General features: G+C 39.0%; 1 protein-coding gene across 1 annotated transcript in view; it reads left to right on the top strand.

Annotated features, from left to right (window-relative positions):
* Positions 1-17,417, top strand: part of HCRTR2 (hypocretin receptor 2) — a 142,995-nt gene that overhangs the window by 83,413 nt on the left and 42,165 nt on the right. The window contains exon 2 of the mRNA XM_004615791.2: positions 15,894-16,072. Within this exon, the coding sequence (XP_004615848.1) occupies positions 15,894-16,072 (179 nt within the window). The remainder of the gene's footprint in view (positions 1-15,893; positions 16,073-17,417) is intronic.

Genomic DNA, 17,417 nt, shown 5'->3' with positions numbered 1-17,417 from the left:
ATTGTATAACTGACATATAAACCTGAGAACTTTGTAACTTTCCACATGGTGATTTAATAAAAATTAAAAAAAAATATTTTTGTCTTCCCAGTTACATGTTTTTAAGTTGTCCAATTTACTTTTAAATATTTTAGCATTATTTATTCATATTCTACATATCATGGCTTCTTTGAGACATTCACTCTATTTTTTTAAATATACTTATGCTATAGATTATTTATGGGCTATTGCCTTCTTTTATTCCTATTTTTTATTTAGTTAGTTACATTTCTATGAAAATGTTTGTTTTGGCAGCCAGTAGATGTTGGGTCAGAAAAATCTCTGTTTAGTCAATGAAGGCCTTTGAAGATGACCTTTGAATATATATATATATATATGTGTATTATATATATGTATATATATGCATGGGCTGGAGTGATAGCACAGCGGTTGGGCGTTCATCTTTCACGCGATCGACCCGAGTTCGATTCCTCTGCCCCTCTCGGAGGGGGCAAGCTACCGAGAGTATCGAGCCCGTGCGGCAGAGCCTGGCAAGCTACCCATGAGTATTGGATATGCCAAAAACAGTAACAATAAGTCTCTCAATGAGAGACTTTACTGGTGCCCACTCGAAGAAATCGATATATATGCATATATGTGCATATATGTATATATGCACATATATGCACATATATCACCTGTTATTCAGAGAATGATGGACACTTCTGAGATGTTATAACCAATTAAATTCAGTTGCCAAATGGGAATTTAGAGTAGGATAACGCACAAAGTCTTTAAACCCACACATATAAAATAAAATTTCTCATCTTTAACCCCTATTTCTAAGAAATGCTAACTCATTCTCCTTTATTCCATACCTCAGTGAATAATACAATAATCTTCCCAGCTACCAAATCCTAAGCATTATGCCATCCATATATTTATCTTGTCTTTCTCACTCCCTTGTCCTATCTGAACCTCCCCAACAACTACCCATTACTTCTGGATTTCATTCATTTCCCCCATTCCTTTATTATCATTTTCTTCCTTTAATTTTGCTTTCTTTTAGTTTAAGTTCATGAGTAATTTTCACATTTATCCCAAGTCACTGTCACTGTCACTGTCATCCAGCTGCTCATTGATTTGCTTGAGCGGGCACCAGTAGTGTCTCTCACTGAGAGACTTATTGTTATGGATATCCCAAGTCATCTTTAAAAAACAGATAAAAGCTCTTACCACTTCCTTGCTTAAAAGTCTTCAGTGATTCTCCATGATCTGCTACCAACTTCCAAATGCTTTACCATAGCATTTATACCATGTGAAATAGCGATTAAATAAGTGGTTTTAAAAATCTTGTTAAATATTCTGGCATAAAAATTAGAAAACCAAGAATGAGAGAAATAAACAGTCTTCTAGACATGAAACTTAAAGTTATAAGAGTGATTTTTTTAACAAAAACAGGCACAGAATGTGGAAGAATAAAACAGTAGGATTGAAAATATAATAAAGTGAACAAATAATTTCTGTTAAGATCAGAAATAGCAAATTTATTGCAGGCAACAATCAGAAGACAGGCACCTAGGGTCAGGAAGATTGTTTGCATGTGTTAATTAGTGCAAAGTATCCAAACACAACAACTGATCTTATATTCTCAAAAACAAAAAAAACCCTCTAGGATACTTTAGAATTCTAAATGGTACAAGCATTTGTAATGCTTTTAAAGACCAGGGCCAGGGGCTGGAGGGGTAGTACTGCAGGGAAGGCACTTGCCTTGCATGATTGAACAAGGGTTCAATCTCATCATCACAGATGGTGCTCTAAACCCCACTCTAAGTGATATCCCTGAGCAGTAAGCCAGGAGTAAAATCTGAGCATGGTGAGACATGCCCTCATACCCACCCCAAACAAATAAGAAGATGGACCAGAGATATAGAAGAGAGATTAAGGCATTGAATTGCATGGAGGCAGTATTTCATACCCAGTGACCCCCAATCAGAGCTGGAAGCGAGCACAGAACCAGGATTAGCTCTTATAACTAACAGGTATGCCTCAGTTTCCCCTCCCACCCAATTGTTTCCTTGAATATACATGGAAAGACACAAAGTCGATCTTTTCCCTCACATAAATTCTACTGAAGTAAAATCACAGTGACCAGATGCAGCCATTAATAGAACTGAGGCAGACACCCAGACCACAGTCCCTCCTGACCTTGAACCCTTTATCCACAGGCCAGCTTTCCAGGTCCAGGGCCTCCTACCAAGTAATAACAGTGCTGTCAGCATCTGGGCAGAAGCCTTGGTGCCAGGGAAGAATCACAGCATTGCAGATAACTAATAAATCAAGCTGTACTTCCCAAGGTCCTCACTATTTTTCTGCAGGGTTTTTTGAAACTGATTCTGTAAATTAACGTCACTCTGCTTTCACCATATAGCACTCCTCTATGTAGAGTTCACCCCTGCACATTTGTGTGCGTGAAGGCACTGCCTTTTTTGCTCCCTTCCAAGAGGAATTATTGATTGTGGTGTCTTAATTATTCCCCACACCTCCTCCTGGATAGCACCTCCGGTGACATCATTAGTCTCTGTGAGAATCCCTGCCTGCATTAACCTAATGAGAAAGTGCCAGTTAAAACAAATTTGTCAAATCTTAGCCTCTTTATTGAGGAAATAAAATTGGAGCATCCATTAAATATGTTGTTGTATGTGCATAGATAGTAACCTTTTCAAAGTTTGCTTTCCATTAATATTAGATAACCTTTTGGGTGGCACATTTCACAACACAGATGTGCATAACTTGTCCCATCTGTCAAATTTGTAGAAAAGCTGCAGCATGATTGCCTACTCCTCTTCTCATGCAAGGAGATTTATTTATAGACAGCCTCGGCAGGATGTGGAGGTGAGGAATGGGAGACGGAGCCCCGTATCTTGGAGCAACAAACAGTAGAGTGGAAGGGGCAGTGAAGGGGAGGAAAAGAAACTGTCTCTAGAGTGCAGGGAGAGCTTCTAGTCCTTTAAAATTCAACCAGTACAGTAGCCAACTTCCTAACTTTATACATATACATATATATGTACACATATACACACATATGTATATATATGTTTGTGTGTGTCAATAATAATTTTGAATAGCTCCGTTTTGAGAGCTGCATACAAGATAAGTTCCATGCAGGAGCTAAATATAGATCATTGTCCATGGGTATCTAATTGCCTTTTTTAATTTAAAAAATGTACCATTATTGTTTATGCTTTGGAGATATATCTGGCTGTACTCAGGGTTTACTCTTGGCTCTGTTCACAGGGATCACTCATGTCAGGACTGAGGGAACCAAGAAGGGTGCCAGGAATCAAACCCATGCCAACTTTGTGCAGGCAAGCACACTACCCACTGCACTCTTAAGCCCCAATGTTTGGATTTTAACTTAAAAAAATTGTTTTATTTCATTTTGACTCATTGATTTATATTGAATTTTGAGGTTGCCCATTTTATATTTTCTTAGATTCTTTTTTGTTCTAGAAATTTCGACTTTTAGTACATTCATGTCTATATTATTAGGTATATTAAAATTAATTTAATATTTAAACTGGTCCAGAGTAAACAAGTTCATAGGCTTTCACTGACACTTTGTGGCAAAGGGTGGAACTACAGTATATTTTAATGTTTTCTTACCTTTATCATTTTAAACTGTATATAACAATAAATTCATAATATTAAACCAGATAGAAATCAAGAAACTTATCAACTTATATGTATTTGCATATATATATATAAATTTAGTAGCCAATAATTGTTTTTTCACCACAGTAGTATCAAACTTACAACATACCTTTTTACAAAAAGTTTTGTTTCTCAGATAATAAAACTGAATATAAAACTCCACTAGTATACTGGAGTAACAGTATTTTTGAATAAATGCATATCAATGCTCTGCACTCCCAGGAGTGGATGATCTCTGAGCACAGAGCCAGGAGTAGTTCCTGAGCACTTCCAGTTGTGCACCCCCCAAAAGAGTCATAAACGAAGTAATGATGGGGCTGGAGCGATAGTACAGTGGATATGGCTCTTATCTTGCACATAGCCAACCTGGGTTTGATCCCTGGCACCCCAAAGGGTCCCTAGAGCTCCACCAGGAAGGATTCCTGATATCAGAGCCTGGAGTAAGCCCTGAGCACCATTTGGTGTGGGTACAAAAAACAAGAAAAAAAAGTAAGACTATCAGCTGGTGTTTTTACTCTGAGCTTAAGGATTTTGAGGGACATCTTAATGGTCCAAATGCTTCATCTTACCATTTGTATTTCTTTCATAAAAATTTTTTTATTACGGTAAAATATAATGATTTAATTTTACTGCTTTAACATTTTAAGTATTCCATTTAGTAGTGTTATATATTTACATGTTTAGGTAATTCCAACCACTGTCCCTCTGCAAAAAATCTTGCAAAACTGAAACCCTGTTTTCTTCTTGTGCAAGAAACATTCTTTCCTCCATTCAACTGCTATGTTTTAGCTAAGGGACTCCCAAAGCTCATCAGAATTAGAGTATGGAGAACAGATAATAAAGAAAATAATTGGTGAACTACTAAATTCTCTGTCAACTGTCAGACTCTAAATGAATGAAGAGAATGAATACTATATTAAGTCATTGAGGTGTTTACTGATTGGTCAATATACCATATGAAGGCTATTTATAAAAATTGGTCGGGGGGAGGTCACACCCAGCGATGCACAGGGGTTACTCTTGGCTCTGCACTCGGGAATTACTCCTGGTGGTGCTTGGGGGACCATCTGGGATGCCGGGGATGGAACCCAGTCAGTCACGTGCAAGGCAAACACTTTACCCACTGTATTATCACTCCAGCCCCCAAGGATGTTTTCAGACAAATAAGTCCCAGGAATATTTATCTATTGCAATGTTAACATCTAGATATTGTTTGTGTTAGGAGCAAACTTACAGAAATTAAATAGAGTATAATAAAGACAAAAGTCGGCTCAAAATCAAAATGCAGACAAATCTTTTTACTAGTTGGAAAATTTTTTAAAAAACATACAAATACCATAATAATCAAAATATCTTTAGAACAAATTAATGACTAGAGAAGCTGTATTGCGTGGCTGTTTTTTTTCCTTCATCTTTTTTTGATTTGGGGGTTCTACCTGGCAGTGCTCAAGGCTTCCCACTGCTCTGTTTGCAGGGATAGCTATTTTGGAGAGGTTTTGGAAAGTAAACTTTTGTTTGGTTAATGTTGGATGGTTTTAGAAACAGGATTTAATAAATTAAAAGGGAGTATGGACATAAACAATCACACACAGTGATATGTCAAGTCTTATGGGGGGGGGGGGGAAGCTTCTACCTAGCAGTGCTCAGGAGTATAGGGGTCGGTTACCTCCAGCTGCCAACCAAGCCGGTGGGATCTGAACAGATGAGGTTCTGGAGAACTCCAAGGGCCCCCTGGCTCTATTTTGGAATTCACAGGGGCATACCCAGAGATGCTTGAGAAGGCACGAGGAGCTGGGGATCAAGGCTGGGCTGGACCCACGTGTCCATTACAGACTGCATTGTACCCTGATAGGAGTCTTATGGTCCTGAGAATTTAGAGGGCATCCATGCAGAACATAGGGACAAAATACAACTAGAACTCAGCAGTAGAGAAACAGTCTGAGAATATGGGGCTTAATCCAGAAAGAATGGGTTGCCAAAAATGGAAGTTCATATAACTGGAATGAATGGGATGGATGGAAAAGCTGGAGAGAAGTGAACCTAGGCTTGCTTCAAATGAACGGTGAGGAGTGTGCTGCTGTGCCTCTGCAAATGGTCACTACAGCTGGACAGTGGCTATTTGCAATAGGAATAGGAAGAAAATGATAGATTTAAAATATATTTGAAGAATTTCAAAGTAATAAAAAATTACTTTGAAATACTTTGGGGGAAAATAACACAGGATATTTGTTATACTTTAAGACATATAAAGTTCAGAATGTGAATATAAGGAAAGGTGTTAACTAACTTTGTGTAAGTTTGATATATTAGGAGGGAGTGGCATTCACTTTGAATCTTTAATACTATAGAAAAAAGAATTAACAAATGAATGCTTTCTCAACAGAAACTGATGTGATAGGCTTCTGAAACTATTCACCGTTCTTGGTATCACATTTAGGAATAATCTGCAGCATTTTCATGACAAGGAGACCAGGTGGTTGGAAGCCAGAGTTGTCTAATGTCACCTAGGTATAACCTAGTGATATTTAGTCCCCAGATTTAAAGTTTAGAAAAATAGGCACAGCCATTGTCATTAATATTTAAAATGCATAGTTGAATGGGTATCAACAGAATCGAAAGCCTTCTTTAAGTCAATGAACATTAGACAGAGTGTCATCTTGAACTCTCGAGAAACTTCAATGAGTTTGGTTACTGTGTAGATATAGTCTATCGTGTTGAATCCCCTTCAGAACCTGGCTTGCTCACATGGTTGTCCTTCGTCTACCTATTCTATTCTGCCTATTCTATTCAGGATGACACAAGTGAACAACTTGTAGACAACAGATCTTTTTAAAGACATTAACTTTATCTAACAACTTTTTCCCCCAACCAGCAGGCAGATTGGGCGATCGTTGCTGATGTCGTGGATGTCTCCCTTTTTGTATAACAGAACGGTCCTACTGGTTTTCCACTGAGAAGGAACAGTAACATTAACAGTAACAGGAACATTCAGACAGGTAGCATGTGAAGAGTCGAGCCAGTGTATTGGTGTTCAGGTCTGACCTTGTCCAGACCAGGTGCTGTACACGTCTTTACCAACAAAATGGCATGTCGGATTTCAGAAGGGAGAACGTTGGGAATGACATATCCATCCTGCGGAATTTGGTATGTGGGCAAGTGGACATGGCTGTCAAAGAGATCCGAGTAGAAGTCGTGAATAATTTTCTCCATTGCCTTTCTGGAAGATGTGATAGATTCATTGGGACATTGGAGGGCAGTCCCGAAGGACAGGCGAGCATTGCGAATACTTTTCCTGGCTTCTGCTGCACTGGCCAACACTGCTGCTCTTCTCTCTTTGAGGTCTTCCTTTATCTCATCTCTGCATAGTTTTGTGAGCTCAGATGTTAGCTTGTGGTTGCCTGAGGCTCATGCCAAACCACGTTGACGAATGAGCTCGAGAGTTTCTGAAGACAGGCGTCTGTTTGTGGCTTTCTCACTCTCAGCATTCTTCGCACAGTCATGGAGGTGCTGAACCAGTTGATTGTATTCCTCATCAATGTTGTCAAGGACGGCATCTTCTCACTTTGCTGCAATAGTCCCAAAGAGCTCCCAGTTGATGGTCATTCTGAGAGTTGTCTTCTTAGACTTAAATTTTGCAGACTTTTCTCCCCACTCTGTGAAGTAGAATTTTGCATGGAGGAAACAGTGGTCTGATCCCGTTTGGAATTTTGGGACACCAGTGACATTGGTCAGGCAAAACCTTTGATTGAATATGATGTGGTCAATTTCATTGTGGAACTGTCCACTGGGAGACTCCCATGTCCAGCGTTTATATTCGGCCTTCTGGACCTGTCAATTACCATGGATGGTCTTGGTCAACATGATGAATTCAGACAGTCTCTCACCCTGATCATTCCATTCTAGGCCATGTGTCCCAATGTGGAGTTCTTCAGGCGACCTTCTCAGACCTATCTTGGCATTAAAATCACCAACAATGATCTTGTAGAAGGTGTGGTCTTCTTTATAGAATGTCTCCAGTTCCATGTAGAACCTCTCAATTTCTTCTTCATCGTAGTTGGAAGTTGGTGAGTAGACGACGAAGATAGAAACTGCAGGCAGTGAGCCACATCTATTCAAGCGTAATTGTCCAATTCAGGTTGTTAGGCATTTGAATGAATCGATGCTCATGGCCAAGTTTGTGTTGACAAGGACACCAACACCACCAATGCCTCTGTAGTCACATGTTCCGAGGGACAATTCTTCTCCAGTGTCAAAAATGGCGTGACGTGATTGATGTCTTCGCGTTTCAGTCAGACCAATGATGTATTTGATTTTCTGTGCTTGCACCATCAGGTCCTCGATGGATGCTTCTGATACCAGCATATGTGCATTGAAAGTACAGACAATCATTTTAGTCTTTCTTCGTTTTGGCAGTCTAGTTCATCCCCAAGATTTTTTCAGCCTCTCCTTGCTCATCTTTCTTAATGCTGCCATATTGGGGACTCTTTCAGTGACAGGTGAATGAGGCCAATTGTTGTTACTGATGTTGGCATATTGAGTACGCCACGGGGAGCTTGCTAGGCTCTGCTGTGTGGGCGGGATACTCTCAGTGGCTTGCTGCTTGACTTAAAGAAGGCCTTCGATTCTGTTGAGACTGAGAGGGTCATCGAAGCCCTGGCCAAATGGGGGTTCAAACTCTATGTATCAAAATCCTCCGCGAGCTGTATTGTGGATTCACCACCAGGATCTCACCATTCTACAAAGAAGTGATCACTGATGTAAAGAGAGGGGTGCGACAGGGTGATACTATTTTCTGAAACTCTTCAGTGCCGCCTTCAAGAACATCATGTGACGACTGGAATGGAAAGGAATGGGAGTGAAGATAGATGGTCGGCAATTATACCACCTCCGATTCGCTGATGACATCGTTCTTATAACACCAAACATTAGCCAAGCGACACAAATGCTGGCTGACTTCAACCACGAGTGTGGAAAGGTCAGATTGCAGCTGAACCTCAACAAGTCGATGTTCATGAAAAACGAACTGGTCCCTGAAGCTCCATTTGCTCTCAATGGAATGAACATCTCTGAATGTAGCAGCTATGTGTACCTGGGTTGAGAAATCAACATGAGGAACAACTTGGTGCCAGAACTGCTCAGGAGGAAGAGAGCAGCATGGAACGCCTTCAAGAACGTCGAAGAAGTGGTTAAGAGAACAGAGAACCTCCGACTCCGGGCACATCTTTTCGATTCCACAGTTTTTCCTGCACTAACATATGCCTCAGAAACCTGGGCCCTATGAAAACAGGATGAGAATACTATTAGGGTATCCCAAAGAGGAATCGAAAGAGCTATACTGGGAATATCATGTCTCACTCAAGTGAGAGAAGGAATCCGGAGTTCTGACCTCCATCGATGGTCAAGAATCAGGGATGCTGTTTCATTTGCCAAGGCATCAAAAATCAGATGGGCTGGTCATGTAATGCGATTCAGAGATGACTGCTGGACTAGAGCTGTTACTGACTGGATTCCATGGGACGTCAGAAAACCTCGTGGCCACCCACCAACTAGATGGTCAGATTTCTTCTTCAAATCCCTGAATGAACGATTTGAGGCTCTTTCTGTTCCTGGAGCAAGCAGATATCATTGGGCTGCACTAGCACGCGACAGGGACAAATGGAGACGTTACTGGCACCCGCTCGAGCAAATTGAAGATCAACGGGAAGACAAGTGATACAAGTGAAGTTAAATGGGCTGGGGCACATGCTTTGCATGCATGAGAACTGGGTTTGATTCCTGGTACCAACTGCTCCCCTGAGCACTTCCAAGAGTGGCCCCAGAAATTCTATTTAAAATATTGAGTCCAGAGTTAATGTTCTATAGTTTCTTTCCTTAGCCTTTGAGCCACAGCTTATAGTGCTTGGGGATCACTCAGAGCACTGTGCCAGAGAGGTTGCAGTGGTGCCAGGCCTGGAGTGCTCAGGGGAGCAGTTTGTACCAGGAATCAAAGCCAGTTTTCCTGGAAGCAAAACATGTGCTCATCACTTTGAGCTTTATGTTAGTCCCTATAAGATCTTTTTAATGACATTAACTTTATCTAACAAAAATTCAAATTTATCCAATTGTCCTAGCAATATTTTTATTTTAATTACATATACATACATGTATATATAGTGGTGCCAGAGATTAAGATCAAGTTTCATGCATGCAAGACACAGACTTATGTGTTTGTTTGGCTTTTTTGGTTTTTTTTTTTTTTTGCTCTTTGGGTCACACCCGGCATTGCACAATGGTTACTCCTGGCTCATGCAATCAGGAATTACTCCTGGCGGTGCTCGGGGGACCATATGGGATGCTGGGAATCAAACCTAGGTCGGCCGCATGCAAGGCAAATGTCCTACCCACTGTGCTATTGCTACAGCCCCTGTGTTTATTTCTTCATCCTGAGATTCAAAGGCAAAAGCTTAATTTAACTCTGTACAAGGGAATTGTTTCTAATTATTATATACACAAAAGATTTAAAAAAAGTGATTTTTTCCATTGAGCAACCTGAAAACTTTAGGGTTTTTGATAGAGAGAAACTAACCAAAGATAACTCTCTGTTCTCTGCTTCTTGGTTAATCAGCATCTGGAACCGTGTATACAGTTACCAATGCTTCATTTAGTGCCTTTACTTCCAATCTGGAATGATTTCTGAATAGAGAGATAGGGTGATAGAGGGATGTGATTTGTAAACTTCTTCAATTGCACATGAATGTTCATTCTGGAGATAGTTAGTCTGGATAAGCAAAGATTCAGGGAAGACTATAGATGTGTTCTTTATTTCAATAAATACTGATATGCGACATCATGCCATACAAAATATGAGGTCCTAATGCCCAGTATCTCCAAATGTAATGTGATTTTGATAGAGTGATTAAAAATACAGATCATGTAAGTAGGTCCATATTGTCTTAGAGTGGGCCTCTAATTCAGCATGACCACTGTTCTTGGGAAATGATCATGTCAAAATAGAAATAGAGACTTGCTATGTGATAGTGAGGACAGGATTTGGGGTTATGCCATTGCAAGTCAGGGATATTAGAGATTGCTGGAAAATCATCAACCACTGGGAATAGAGACTTTCCTGCAGCTTCTAGAGATCAGGGCTATTACTTAGAACTGTTGATTTGGGTGGAGAGACATAAAATGACAGAGGAGAAGTTTTCAAACTCAATGGAATTTACTCTTCTAGGTAGAAACCCTTCACTGAGTTTCACTGAGTTGTCCACATGTTTTTCCTTTCTTGTTCCTCCTTTATAAAAAGGGAATAGCTATTCTATTCTTCTCCCACCATTGCATACCAGAAGTATACAACTTTCTTCTAAGTTTCATTCATTTATAAATAGAGAATTATGTCCCAGAAAGAACATACCCTGGATTCTACCCAAATTTAAAGACAATTTTTGTATCTACAGTTAATGTTGGAATAGATTAAGAATTGAGAAAATGTTATAGAGCTGGAGAGATAGTACAGAGGGTAGGGCACTTGTCTTGCATGCAGTCGACCTGGGTTCGATTCCCAGCATCCCATATGGTCCCCCAAGCACCACCAGAAGTAACACTTCCAAGAATTATCTGTGAGAACAGAGCCAGAAGTAAGCACTGAGGACTGCTAAGGGTGGCCCCCAACCCCTTCCCTAAAAAATGTACGGAAGTACTAACCTCCATACCTCATAATATTTGGATATAGAGTGCTTGTAGGTATAGTTATTTAAATCATGGTGCTGGAATAGTGTGGACTGCTAATCTGCTATGACTGGTTTCCCTATTTGAAGAGATTCATCTGAAGACAAAAGCCCAGAGAAAAATTATTTACCCAATACCCTTCAGATAAGGAGTTAATATTAAGGACATATAAGACACAAGTAGAACTTTACAAAAAAAAACCTCCAACCCTGTCAAAAATGGGAAAGGGAAATGAACAGAAACTTCCACACACAAAAAAAATACAAATGGCCAAAAGACACATGAAAAAATGCTCTACATCACTAATCATCAGGAGATGCAAACCAAAACAACAATGACTGGCACACATCAAAAGAATAAGAACAACCTCTGCTGTTGTAGATGTGGGGAGAAAAGGACTCTCATTAATTGTTGATGCAAATACCCACTGGTCTAGCCTTTTCAGAATATAAGAAAATAATATGAGTATTCCTCGACATACTAGAAATTGAGCTTCTATATGACCCAGCAATACCGATTCTATAATATATCCTGGATGTGCAAAAAGACACAGTAGAAAAGACATCTGCACTTGTATGTTCATTGCAGCACTGTTCACAATAGCCAGAATCTGGAAAAAATCAGAGTGCCTGAGAACAGGTGACTGGTTAAAGAAACTTTGTGTTTCTTTAATTGTGTTAATTGTACATCTACACAATGGAATACTATGCAGCTGTTAGAAAAGATGAAGTCATGAAATTTGCTTATAAGTGGATGGACAAGGAGAGTGTCATACTAAGTAATATGAGTTAGAAAGAGAGCAATAGATACAGAAGGACTGTACCCATTTGTGGAATATAAAACAACATAATATGAGACTAACACCCAAAGACAGTAGAGACAAGGGCCAGGAGGATTGCTCCGTAGTTGGAAGCTGCCTCATGTGCTGGGGGAGAAGGCAGTTGGGATAGAGAAGGGATCACTAAGACAATGATGGTTGGAGGGATCACTGGTGATGGGAGATGTGTGCTGAAAGTAGATAAAGGACCAAACATGATGACCTCTCAGTATCTATATTGCAAACTGTAATGCCCAAAAGTAGTGAGAAAGAAGGAAAGTGCCTGCCATAGAACTGGGGGTGGGGGTGGGAGTGGAGTGGGGTGGGAGGGATACTGGGGACATTAGTGGTGGGAAAGGTACACTGGTGGAGGGATGGTTGGTCAATCATTGTATAACTGAAGCTCAATCATGAAAGCTTTTTAACTGTCTCACGGCAATTCAATAAAATAAATAAATAAATAAATAAATAGTTACCACAAAATAAACTCAAGGGTGTTAGCGAGCTATGGATCCATTACTATTAAAATTTTTAAAGGAGTGTCACTTCAAAAAGGTATTTCCAGGGACAGAGAGATGGTTCAATAGGAGTGAGTACAAGATTTGCGAACAGAAGCACCAGGTTTGATCCCTGGAACCCCAAGGATGTGACCCATGGGTGTGATCAGGGATTGTTGGGTGTGAGCCTCACTCCAAAAATGTTATTTACAAGCTAATTTTTATTTTAGCATTATTAACTATAGCTAAAATAAGGAAGCAACTGAAACTGGTAGATTTAGAGGCCATCAATAGACAAATGTTATATAAGGTTGGTATATGAAGTGGGAAGATGACACAAGAGGCTGGGGTACATGGTTAGATTCTGGGAGCCCCAGAATCAATCAAGGTACCACATGGTGATCTGAGCATCACAGAAACACACACAAAGATATGGAACATCTGTACAGTAGAATATAATAGAGCTATAAAAAGATGAAACATGCTGTTGATAATAAAATGAAAATAGCTCAAGAAAAATATGTAAAACCAAATAAGTCAGAAGCAAAAATAAGTTTTGTACAATTCTACCTATGTATGCAACATCTAGATATAAAATTTATGAACAACCCATAATTAAAAGACAAAACTAGACATTGATAATAGAACTAAAGTTACCTGAGGAGCAGGGAGATGGAATTATGATAACGTTGGAGGTATGAGTGAAATACCTCTGTCATACTGTTGTAGCTGTTGTCTCATAGTTCATCGGTTTGCTTAAACGAGCACCAGTAACATCTCCATTGTGAGACTTGTTACTGTCTTTGGCATATTGAATATGCCACGGGTAGCTTGCCAGACTCTGCAATGTGGGCAGGTTACTCTTGGTAGCTTGCTGGGCTCTCCAAGAGGGACAGAGGAATCGAATCTAGGTCAACCGCACACAAAGTAAATGCCCTACATGCTGTGCTATCCTCCAGTCCAAACTTTAGGTAACAGAAGTAATCACACCATGGGTCACATCCTTGGGGTGCCAGGGATCAAACCTGGTGCTTCTGTTGGCAAATTCTGTACTCACTCTTATTGAGCCATCTACCTGTCCCCAAAAATATCTTTTTGAAGTGACACTCCTTTAAAAAAAATTTAATAGTAATGGATTCACTGCTTGCTAACACCCTTGAGTTTATTTTGCCCTTAATGGTATTTTATTTATTTATTTATTTATTTATTTATTTATTTATTTATTTATTTATTTATTTATTTATTTAATTGATCACATTCATGGGATCACTGGGTGTGAGTCTCACTCCAAAAAAGTTATTTTCATGCTAAGTTTTCCCTTACAAATGTTCCTTAATCTATCTTAACCCCCAGGTGTTAAAAATGGATTGTAATAATAATCACTTCACAGTGCACTGATGAACATTCAGTTGTTTGCTTGTTTATATTGCAGCAGAAAAGGGCAGGCCACAGAGTAACTAATACGTGTTGGTTGTAAAGACATTTGCTTTTCTCTTTAGGCATAATACATTAACACTTTCAGTAATTTTCATTCTTCACCTCCCAAATATAAATAACTTAGGGTCAACAAAACCTATTTGAATTTTGTAAAGTCTAGCCTTCTCTTCTAAATCCAAAGTTGTAACATTCAAACTCTTTATTAACCAATTCTCCAAAAGAAATAAACTATGGAAATATTTTCATTAGCTGTTGGACTAGAACAGTTTGTGTGTGCATGCATGTGTTTGTATTTCAATTGTCTGCAATAAATCATGAATATCATTTTCAAATAATAAGGACTACAGTTTACCCTAAAAAATGCAAAACAAAACAAATCTCTTTTGACTTCTGGGTACTTGTGTATTGGAGTTAAAGGGAAATGTAAATATCTTCCCAGAGATTTAGGTATTTTATTATATTATCATCTGATGGTAACTGGGGGGTAATTTCAGCTTCAAGAGTTAGTAAAAGCCTTTTCCAGCAGATTAAACTCTTAATCAATGAAACATAATTGTCAAAAAGAAATCCTTATTCAGTGACTTAGATTTAACAAAATGTGCTTTTATCTCTTCACTGTATAAGGTTACTAATCACTGCATCATTTGGGTGCATAGATGACAGCTCTGACAGATTAATGATACCCCAGGCAAATTCATAGTCACATTCAGTGAAGTAACGCCACAATAGCTGAAGGTAGCAGCACTCACACCTATGGAATTCAGAAGCCAGTGATTATGTAACCTTTGGATACACCAGCCTGGGGGAGGACGTGAATCATGGAGGAACTGTGTAAGACAGCACAACTTTTCCGGCCGCTCATGACAATGCACTAAAAGTCATTGAGGAAGCCTGTCCCTGAACTGTTGTTTGGTTAGAGATGATACTTAGAAGCCATCAAGAGTATTAGAGAGGAGAATGGTTTTCTAGAATTTATGAGTATTATTTATTATTTTTTTAACTTTTATTTATTTATTTATTTGCTTTGGGGGTCACACCCAGCAAGGCTCAGGAGTTAGTCCTGGTTCTGCACTCAGGAATCACTCAAGGAGATGCTCGAGGGACCATATGGGGTGCTGGGGATCGAAACTTGGTAGGCTGTGTGCAAGGCAAATGCCTACATGCTTGTACTATCACTCCGGCCCCCTAACTTCTTCATTTTAAATAAAGGAAAAAAAATTGATGTGAAAAGACCAAATCCTCCCTGGGCATTTGAGTCCACTTGTTACTGTGGTTTGGTGCTTATAAGTTGTTGGTCCTTAGCTAAGTTTCATGAATTCTCTATGTTTTTTTCTTAATCTCATGAATGAACTGCCCTTAATGGTATTTTCCCGTAGGATATCATTGAGATTAAACAACCTTAAGTATATTAATAAGCTAGCTCAGTATTTGGTAGTGCTTGAGATTAAATAACTGTTGAATTTTGTCTCTAAACATTGTTTAAAATTCATTGTAATTAATAGGTTTTTTGATTAAAACTTTTTATAAAGAGTTTAGGACAGATTAATTTCAGATATTTGGGCATCGCAAATGGAGTGGACTGACAATATATCTAAAGACCTTCTATTGTGTTATTTATATTCTGTTTCCTCCAAGAGCTAATCTCCTCCCAAAGACTTACCTTCTAAAGATTCTTAACATATTAATGCTGGGGGAGGAGTTTTAATCTAGAGGAGTTATTATTCTTTTTCTTTCCAAATTAGTTTGTGTGGCAGTGTGGAAAAATCACCATATGAGGACAGTAACCAACTACTTCATCGTGAATCTTTCTCTGGCCGACGTGCTTGTCACCATCACCTGCCTTCCGGCCACTCTGGTTGTGGACATCACTGAGACCTGGTTCTTTGGACAGTCCCTCTGCAAAGTGATTCCCTATTTACAGGTAATTTTTATTACCATTTGGGGGTTCAAATACAGAAGCTACCCAAAACACCTTTTTTCAACTACAGTCATGTCTCTCTGGTAAATTAGATAGATCCTAAGAAGGAAACACAATGAAGATATTGGCAAAGTTATGGAAAATAATGCCTGAGATATTTTAGGTAGGTAGTGCTGGGTATAAGTAAGACAGCAGAGGGTCTGGGGAGTGGCTCGAACACTTTGCAAGTTCGAAGCCATCAGTTTGGTTCCCCTTTCTGTTACGCAAACAATACCAGCATTTCTGCTGTTGGGAGTACCTGGTGATAGAACACACTGTACAATGTGTAATACAATAGTCAGATGTTTGTCAGCTGCCACAACTGAATTGGGTAACTGTAATAGCACCAGACCCAAGAGATGTGAACACTTTGGCCAGGAATGGAAGTCCTGGGTGTGAGCACAACAGCAATATCCAGTGAGAATTACAGCTAGATTGCCCACAAACACTCCAGCTAATGGAATGCTCCTCTGGAAATGCAACTCTGGATGGACACTTAGTGCATGCATCACAGCCAAATCAGCACCGCTACAACCAAATGTGCAAAGTCCCAGTTAAGATGCACGAAATTACCCCTGCCTCTCTGCCTAGTCATTGCAACAACACAGAAGGGGAACATAAGTAAAATAAAGCAAGAGTCCTCAAGTCACTGTTAAATGGTTCTTAAATTTTCCACTTCTATGATTTCTAATTTTCTATTTGTAAAATAAGGAGTTTTCACAAATAATCAACTAAGTTTTTTCAGTGCTGGTGATGAAAAGCTACCTATATTTTATTGCATCTTTCATTGTACACAGAATTTAAGAGCTGCAGATCAAAGCATCACAGTGAATATGTTTTAAGTAAGTTGTCAATAAATTTTATGTTTGTAATCTCTGTTCTACATTCACAGACTATGATTATACTTAGGATAGTGATCTTAGTCAATGTTTTCAAATGCTTATTTGGCTAATTTACTTACATACGTTTAAAATCACTTGGTGGTGATTATTCTCTTGAAAATGATAATCTTATGAGTTCATAATCTATTTCCTATAAATATCAATCATCACTACAGATATTGTTTTTAGTAGTGAAAGTTTTTCTATGCCATTCTCATATAAAAGATTAAGAACAAATACTTTTAGAAAGAGTAATTTTATGACTAATACTCTAATATTTCTAAGATCTTTGAAAAAAGTCCCATACTAATCATCAAAGCCATCTCAAAGATACATATTCCTTTTAGCAATTAGTGAGTAGCATGGTGGTCTGTCCATATTTACATTCCTGTCCTCTCTCCACCCCCATCTTCATTTCAACTAGTCAT

This window comes from Sorex araneus, chromosome X (assembly GCF_027595985.1).
Source record: "Sorex araneus isolate mSorAra2 chromosome X, mSorAra2.pri, whole genome shotgun sequence".
Classification (NCBI taxonomy): Eukaryota; Metazoa; Chordata; class Mammalia; order Eulipotyphla; family Soricidae; genus Sorex; species Sorex araneus.
The sequence above is the reverse complement of the archived record's forward strand: the minus strand, read 5'-3'. Positions and strand labels throughout refer to the sequence as shown.